Source organism: Etheostoma cragini, chromosome 19, assembly GCF_013103735.1.
Source record: "Etheostoma cragini isolate CJK2018 chromosome 19, CSU_Ecrag_1.0, whole genome shotgun sequence".
In the NCBI taxonomy this organism is placed as follows: Eukaryota; Metazoa; Chordata; class Actinopteri; order Perciformes; family Percidae; genus Etheostoma; species Etheostoma cragini.
In genome coordinates this window covers 12,480,493-12,489,117 of record NC_048425.1, presented here as the reverse complement: position 1 = coordinate 12,489,117, position 8,625 = coordinate 12,480,493, and the positions used below count along the sequence as shown (strand labels likewise).

General features: G+C 40.5%; 2 protein-coding genes across 6 annotated transcripts in view; both read left to right on the top strand.

Moving 5' to 3' along the window:
• Positions 1-3,653, top strand: part of badb (BCL2 associated agonist of cell death b) — a 12,512-nt gene extending 8,859 nt beyond the window's left edge. The window contains exons 5-6 of the mRNA XM_034856315.1: positions 3,473-3,486; positions 3,642-3,653. The gene's annotated coding sequence lies outside the window, so the exon portion shown is untranslated. The remainder of the gene's footprint in view (positions 1-3,472; positions 3,487-3,641) is intronic.
• Positions 602-8,343, top strand: LOC117934566 (membrane-anchored junction protein). Of its 5 annotated transcripts, none has more exons than XM_034856309.1 (10): positions 602-782; positions 994-1,109; positions 2,259-2,304; positions 2,490-2,565; positions 3,234-3,344; positions 4,364-4,398; positions 4,637-4,776; positions 6,094-6,157; positions 7,314-7,492; positions 7,978-8,343. In XM_034856309.1, the coding sequence occupies exons 1-10, from the start codon at positions 735-737 to the stop codon at positions 8,015-8,017; spliced, it is 855 nt and encodes a 284-aa protein (XP_034712200.1). In that variant the 5' UTR covers positions 602-734; the 3' UTR covers positions 8,018-8,343. The 5 variants fall into 5 exon arrangements, with proteins under 5 accessions (XP_034712200.1, XP_034712199.1, XP_034712204.1 ...); XM_034856308.1 differs by having other exon boundaries at positions 604-782; positions 6,091-6,157; positions 7,978-8,333; XM_034856313.1 differs by having other exon boundaries at positions 615-762; positions 6,091-6,157; positions 7,978-8,331.
• Positions 8,344-8,625: the final 282 nt, after the last annotated feature.

Sequence of the window (8,625 nt, the reverse complement as noted above, 5' to 3'; positions counted from 1 at the left end):
ATGGTTTAATTGTGACTGGTATGTTGCACTAGGTTAAGACACTGATTTCTACAGGTTTTCTATCAGAGATGTGGACTTGAGACTTGGTGACTGGTACTAGGTGGACAACCGGGTCAGTTTACACTGACTTCTATAGGTTTTCTTTCTATAGCCCTTTCCCACCAGTTGTATTACAAAGGAAGGCTGGTGTAATGTAACAAATGAGTATTAATGATGCTAAAATGATGCAGTGTTAGACCGTTGACACGACAGTCGCTATAAGTAGGCTACAGTATGATGCAGACGTCACAATGCAACTAACGTTACTATAGTTTCATGTCACCTTTTAGGCGTTTTCCGCTGAATTTAAGGTAAAGGTATGAATAGGAAACGACCTGTCGCGTAACGTTACTTAAAAAAAAACAAAAAAACAGCCAAGAGTTAAAAAGGGCAGACGTAACATTACCTCTAACTTCTTTTGAAGGGAGTCATGTTGTTTAACACTAGCTAGCTTTTCCTGCTCGGTCCTGCTACACATCTGGTCAGCTGACAGTCATGTGACAGGTTTTCAACGTTACCATAGTGATAACTGCTCTGACACCGCTGATTGGACGAATATCTGGCTAATCCAAGAAGACCAAGGGACCGGAAGGCGGGAATTCGAGGCGATTGAGAATTTGATTGACGGCCGCGGTTTTAACTGTTGACTTCCTGCTCGAGGGTGTAGTTAGCTTGCTGGACGACCTCCCAATTTCATGCTTGTAATTTCCTTTAGGCATTACGGTAATTTCAAGAGAGCGCCAGTGAGAGAACATATATTGAGACAACCAAGAATTTCTCAGCTACAGTATTTACATGAGTAAAAAGGCAGTTTTTGCCTGGAATTTGGTAGCTTGCTAGCTAGCTAAAATCAATTCTGGATTTTCAGTGATGTTGACATGTATTTTTGTTGCTCTCTGAATATACAGTCCATTAGTTAATAAATTATTCTGTTTATTGTCTGTTTTCCCAAAGCATATAAGGTCAGCCATGCCACTGCAGGCCTTCTCCTTCCCTTGCCCTGAAACTCGATTCTTCAAAGCAGGTAGTTGTATCTACAAGTTCAAGATCAGAGGAGGCAGCAGCTTCAGGCAAGACAGACATTGTTCTTTACATCTTCCCAGCCTGGTCTTCATACTTAATAGTTATTTTTCAGTATACGTGCAGTTTAGTGTCCCAAATTCCCCGTAACGTAACGCCATTTGTACAGGCTCTATCTCCCTGACCAATCGGCTATCCTGACCTTAACCACTCAAGGTCAAATGCCTAACCCCGACCAGTCGGCGGGTCTTAGCGTGGCCATAGTGGAAGTTGGGGCACTTAAGTGAACACAAACCCTATTTTTCCTCATATGTTCTCTCTTTTGGTGAAAGTAGTAAGTTAAATATAATACGAGAGCCTAGCTGTTTGATTTGAAGCTTAGCCTAAAGCAGAGCCAAGAGATAAAGACAAGACAGTGACACCAAAACCAAGCTTGGGATAGATAGGGTTTAGTAGAAGTAATAATTAGTAGATTAGCTCTTATTTCACATCCTGGAAATCTTTCTCCAAATTGGAATGAGCATACTTCAATGCATCAGTGGAAATGACTTCATAACCAGCAGTGAAATTGAAAAATATTCAATTTTACCCGTGATTCAGAAGGCAAATCCAACAAGCTCCAAACACAGTTTGAGCAAAAGGAAAAACATTTTCAGACCAAACTTGAAACAGAGTCTAGCTTTCTATTAGAGCAACTACAGATCTGAGTAATTCTTTTTCTTGAAAGCAGAGCAAAACAGAACAAGCTCAAAATCCATACGCAACCATAAACACATATGCCAGGATGAGAAGGATCAATGTTGTATCCTCCTTGACTCCATCCATGTTTCCCTTCATCTTCAATCTCAAAAGCAGCAGAGCTTCGGGCGAGAGAGGAAAACGTTGATCTTTTTTCCCCCATTTTAAGTTCATTCTATAAAAACACTACTGCCTACTATAATGGCTACTGTTATGCGTTGTGATGTGTGTTACCTAAGTTTGTCTTAACATTTTTGTTTCATCTGTCTGCCTTTATTCAGGGATAACATCGTAGAATAACAGTCTTATCTTGGAATGCCTAAAGCCAAAACCTTATTATTTGCACTCAATACAGTGAAAGCCTTTTAATGCATGCACTTTACCACAACTTAAATTGCTTATACTGTGGAACAACATATTGTAAAAATAATGTATTGTTTTTAATTAACATATTTCAGCAGAGGAGAGAAAAAAATGGGAGAAAACTGCTTCAATCAGGAACTTGAGGTAATTATGGCTACTGCTCGCCTACTTAGTCAGCATTCACTTCCAACATTTGCTGTGTTCACTCATTTGCACTTTTCTTTATCAAATTAATTGTCTGCTTTCCCGGTAACCTGATGCGTTCTGATCTCTAATTATTCTTTTGCTTTGTCTCCCTTTCAATCTCTTCTTTTCTCTTGTGTTTTCAGGAAGTTATCAGAACTGTTCTTGGCAGCCTGGACAGTCTCCAACCGTTCTCAAGCTCCCACTTCATTGTCTTCCCTTGTATCTTTTACATCAGTTTCTTTGTCATCAGTGTATTTATTTGTCTGTCAGCTTTCTACCCATCCCCACATCAATGCTGGATATATCTCCAGCACCCTTCCAGCCTTTGATACTGTGATGCCGGATGGATAACTGAGCAGGCTTACCGGCCACATGCCCATGGGGGTCAGGGAGGGGTCCTCCTGACTCTCAAAGAGATGCTAAACGAATGAAAATATACACAAAACCAGCAAAAAACACACAAAAGGACTATAAAGAGACCCAAAATTACTACAAAGATTTAACTAAAAATAGATGTGAAACAATCCCAGAAATGCAAAGTGACTACAAAAAGACACAAAACAACCACAAAGAGATGCAAAATGACCAAATCTTTGAGTTGGGTATCTTCTATGTAGACAGGGTGGGGGGTCACTTACATGTCAGTGAGAATTTGGTTGCAGTAACAGGAAATAAGACAAAGTGGTGACCCACAGACATGATCACAACTAGCATTCAGTGTTGAGATCACTATAGTGCATGCTTATGCATCAGTGGATGGTGCTGTAGCAGTTTAGTATAGTATCTTCAAATCACTATACTGCAAAGTGCAGAGCAAGGAACACAGCTCCTGGCTAGGATCCCAAGTCCCTAGAAGTTCACTGTCTTTTATTAACTGTAACTACCAGATAGGAAGAGGCGAAAGGGAGCGTCGACGGTGATGTGCGAACACGGTGAGAGGAATCTGAGTGCCTACCCGTTTACTCTTATCCTCTACCTGGAGAAAAACGTGCAGAAGGGTGAGGATGAACACACATGAGCAAAAAAAACACTCACAGCGTATTAAGTTGTATTCACAACATATATCCTGTACTTGCAAGGCATTACATGTAACCAGCACAAAGACATTTTTCACTCATCATGAAAGAGAGAAAAAAAAAAGTTCCCAAAGGCAGAGGTAACGAGAGCAGGGTAGAGTTCAAAGATTTAATCAAACAAAAATGTACAACTATAAGTGTCCTGAAGAAGAAGGTGCTAAGGACCAGGAACACACAAGAGACTTATTACACAAGGTAACGAGACACAACCCGGAACAGGTGACACAAGGAAAAGAAACAGGTGAAAGACATCAGGGCGGAGCAGACCATCACAAAGGGCGGGAAAACACATTACAGGAAGTCAAACTAGACAGATAAACCAGACTACCAAAATAAAACAGGAAACACAAACTTATAAAAACGTACAACCATGACACAGTGGTCTATGAACTGTTGTAGCTACGGTAACAGACTTGTTCTATGAAAGCAGACAGTGATGCGTAAGGGCTGTATAGGCTCTATTGTCATGTTTACAGTTGCCACGGTATGCCATGGATTGAAAATGGACAGTTATCATTCCGTGTATATTTGCTTATTTACAGTATTAAAAAAAAAAGTGTTATCCTTGTATTTTTTAAAGGAAGACTTATTACACAAACTTCAATTTTAAAGGTCCACTTATTTTAAAGGTTAAAGACCTTTGTCTAACCGGAAAAAAAAACTTGAGAAAAAACTTATATAGTATAAAAACTTCAAGGTTCATTGTAACTGACAAAAATAATAACAACTGTGTAATACATGACATTGTGAATTTCTCCAGAGAACTTATACCTTTCTAACCTTTTGTGTAAAAGAGCAGCCAAGCATTAATAATATCGTTAGCAAGCACGGGCTGTGTGATACAGAACAAAGATTGTGAATCTCAGTACAGTATTGTACACAAACAGACACACAAAATACTATTCAGGCATGTTGATGTCTCTCATGTGTTTATGTTGCAGAGGAAGCCAAGCAAGCAGAGGAGAGGTTGAGCTCAGTGAGTTGTTTGGTTACCGTTCTGTCTGTACTCTTCCACAAAAGAGTGTCATTGAAAGGACAAAGAGAAATACAGGATAGTGTACCCAATATTTGGACGTCCGTTGTGTGTATTATACACTGTGTGTCCGGAGTTGTGTGTCACAGTATAACACTGCAACACAAAAAGACCATTGTTGGATTGATTTATATTAAATGAGATGGATCGTGTACAGTGCACTCTACTGCATGTTTTCTAGGAGAAAGGTGTGGCTCAGCAGCTCCCCCCCGTTTCTGAGCCCCAGTCAAAGCGCCATAAAAGCGATTCACCACTAGAGGAGGCCATACTAAAGGACTTAATCAAGGACATGGTGGCTGAAAGCAAGGTTTCTGTGGTTGGGTGAGTGCTCTCTTTACTACTGTAAAGCTTAGTGTGTGTGTGTGTGTGTGTGTGTGTGTGTGTGCGTGCGTGTGTGTGTGCGTGGTGTACGTGTGTTTATGCGCAGCCTATATTTGACCAAAACCTTATACTTCTACCTTTACACTTAACTTGTATAACTTGTATACTTACGTTAGTTGTACTAACCCATTCTCTCTTCGAGGGTTTGGTGGTATGACATTGCATACCATTAGACAACATACATTTGTGACAGTAGGAATAAAACAAGCCCTAATGACTACTTCATGGATTACGGTGTGCTGTGATGTATGTTTATAAATGTAGGTCAGGGCTAATTCATTTGTCAATGTTTATTGTCTTTATTCCTCAGTGTGAACGGTATGTATTGTTTTGAAGGTGGTGATGTGTATAAAGTGCCAGTGAAGATGTAAAATCACATAGACATCCATTCTGACAACTGCCCTGTTTCTCACACACACACACACACACACACACACACACGCTCCAGTGATTGCAGTTATGAACAGACAAGAGGCGAAGGGGCGCCACCTCAATCACACTGACAGTCAGATCAGTGGGGCGAAATTGTGATTTAAAAGATGACACACTCACACACACCCCACCTAGTTTGTATTTGACTTATATAAACAGAATTGTCTCCTAGTTTTGAACTTGAGGAACACGCACTGTGTAAACATCCTGCAAGCAGCAGGGCCTCAAGCATCATTACCACTTCACAGGAAATCAAGTTTCATTAAGCAATTCTTATTGAATTATATTCACCACATTGACCATTACACTTTCCTGTCCTTACAGAAGGTGCTTCACCAGTGTGTGTGTGTGTGTGTGTGTGTGTGTGTGTGTGTGTGTGTGTGTGTGTGTGTGTGTGTGCGTGTGTGTCTATATGATGCCCTGGGGAGACAGATAGTTTGTTTCTGTGTTTAACCTGCTAGAAAGATGGGAACAGAAAAGAATGAGAGCAGCATTTTCTGCCAATGCGAGACTAACCAACATGTAACTCACGGCCTTTCGAGGCATGATACCCACCGATTTAAATAAAAAAAACACTGACATGAGCAGACAAGCATTGAAATTCATTGTATTAACAGACCCTATTCTGTATATGTCGTACTGTATGTTCTCTATAGATTACTATAATGAAATGCCAGATGAATTAGACACAAACCTTAATGGCAGAAACTGAAATTGAAGAAGGAGTAGGACTGTGTTTATGTTATTCTTTACATTAAAGTGAAAAGGGAAGTTCCTCCATGGATTTGACTTAATTAAGTGTGGGTTGTGTCCAACTTTCAGCAGGCGCTCTCTGTATTGTCCACATGCAGAGAGAGAGGTGAAAGAAGATCCAGGACATGCTGACAAGGTGATCAGTTCAGTCTTTTACGCATCACGCGTCTCTGCCTCACTGATTTGTCACTCTCCTAAACGTCAAATGAAAAAGTCCGTCATTTTAGCCCACAGTTGTTTGGAATTATTTGATTCCAAAAAAATTGTCTTCCAATTTCAGTCTCATACTACTCTTTCATTTCCTCTGTAGCACATAGATAAACACACACTTGTAGCATTGTTGCCTGTACTGTAGCCCGAGGCTAACGTTAGCGCAGACAGGTAGGATAACAAGTGGGATTGAGGTTAATAATGACACTACATCAGGCACAGAGTGTACTTATTTCTGGTGATGTGCTTCAGATTGATTAGCAACAAAGTCCCAGAATTACCCCCAGCCCGGCTCCCTTCTCGTCCACAGCCTTTCATCTCATCTGATCCGGGGGTTTTTATCTTCTTCTTTTTTCTTTTTTTTACACCTGTCCATTCTTTTCCCCTCATATTTGTTTCAAGTGGAGAAAAAATGATTTAAACTAATCATGTCAGCCCATCGAGTTATTTATGTTCGGCGAAGCGAACGTTCTGAGACAGTGTGCGTATCAGGCTTCCCGTTCTAGCAGTTTCCTTTACTGGTAGTGATAACCGTGGCACATTCATGACACACATTCATGCTAATCTACGGACACAAGTGTACTCACTTTCATTAGCATATTTTATTAGCTAGCTAACTAACTTTACATCAAGTCCAGCAGAGTTTTTAATGTTTTTGGCTAACTCATATGAAAATGAGAACTTTGCAAAGAATTCTCATTGGAAAGCTAAATATAGCATACCACATGCCTAAATAATAATCATGTTAACTCGGTGAAAAGTCAGCATCCACTCCAGTTTATGATCCACAATGAACACATGGGGGGCCAGATAAACATCACTTTCCTTAAAGTTGTACTCCTGCACAAGACACAACTCCAAACTCTTTTTATATGGATTACCACTCTTACTTCAGGCCCATGCACACATCTTCACCATACGGAGGAATCCAACGCTGCAGGAGCTACAGTTGCAAAGCTATGATTGGACAATCACTATTTGGGGGGAGGAGTTAGCAAATGGTCAATTCACTGTAAAATTGATTTCATATTCTGTTCTATTTTTCCTATTAGTTTTTAATTTCTTCTAATCCTCACCCACAGAAAGGTTCCAAGGGGATTGACGTACCCCAGCAGAAATCGGGTGTCAACACAGTCAGAGGAAGTTGGACCGCAGATGAAGTGCATCCTGGGACAGTTCAGAGCATGGGAGAGGAGGCGAGTGATGAGAAGGAAGAAAATGCAGACTCGTGGGCACCAGGGATTTGGACTCGAATGGCCAGGTCGGTATGACGGAACAGCCACATCAACAGAGAACAGCGTTTCATTAGCATGCTACAAGCTAAAGCTAAAAAATGAACCCAACAGCAGATCATTGAATCGGAATTCTTACCCGTGGAGTGGATGGTGATGTCTTATTCGTAGATTGGATTGACTTTTTACACCCACAGGAGAAACAAGAGCTAATTGGTGCTGCACATCTGAAAGACAAATAGTTGACAAAGATGAAAAAGGATTGGGGAAATCCAGCTCTTCTGAGCACAGAAATTACAATATTCCTGTGAAATGTCTGTTGAGACAAGCTGAGACGCCAGATGTCCTTAGGCATACAAGAGACTGACAAAAGGATCTCCACATCGACAGAGCACGCCAAACCATCCAGCAAATGTAGTCTTTTCATGGTCATAACGATGTGCAGTCGCAGCCCACAGCTGCATTAATCACACACGCAGTTTTGTTAACCTTCTCTGTCTCTCCTTCTTTGCAGCCACATCTTCCCCTTCTCCTTGTTCTTCAGGGACCCCTGAGGGCCCCGGGCTAGAGAGACGGGATGGTTCTGGTCCCAGCAGTGGAAACTCACTTGGGCATGTTTGGGGTAAAGTTCCGCACTACCCTCAAAAAAAGGTTTTCAGATTTGTTTTTTCACAAATAGTATTTCATTAACCTGTTGGTTTTTCCTTTTCATTATCCACCATTCATATTCCATATAAGTGTTGTTGTTTTTTTCTCCATTTTGCTGAGATTTCTCCTGTTCATGGATCATTTGAGGGTCTATTTAATAAATCAGTGTTTTGTTGATGCCATGAGCAAATAAATACAGTATGGTTACTTCTGTGTTTGCATTGGTAGTTTTTTGTGATTTGATGTTGTTTTATATTGCTCTATATATATATATTTATATATATATTTTGCGGTGGATGGAGACTTTGCTGTTAGCTCGCATCACATTATTGTTTTTTCTAGCATCACCTGTAATAACTGGATTTTCTGTTTTCGCTTGTATTGTATAGTTCTCTTTTTACCACAGAATCAGACTCGACATCATCTCTGCCACTTCATAGATATGACTTCTTATGGATTTACTTTCACAAGATTTTCCCCTTCCTCCAAATCCAGCTAAACAGCAGTGTGTCTT

What these genes read in the sequence shown, in the direction of transcription:
- LOC117934566 (XM_034856308.1), top strand. Translation starts at nt 735, where the DNA reads ATGCTTGTAATTTCCTTTAGGCATTACGGTAATTTCAAGAGAGCGCCA. An exon ending in CCACTTCATTGTCTTCCCTT is followed by an intron (nt 2,566 to 3,233) that starts GTATCTTTTACA and finishes TGTAACTACCAG; the next exon opens with ATAGGAAGAGGCGAAAGGGA. An exon ending in ATCCAGGACATGCTGACAAG is followed by an intron (nt 6,158 to 7,313) that starts GTGATCAGTTCA and finishes CCTCACCCACAG; the next exon opens with AAAGGTTCCAAGGGGATTGA.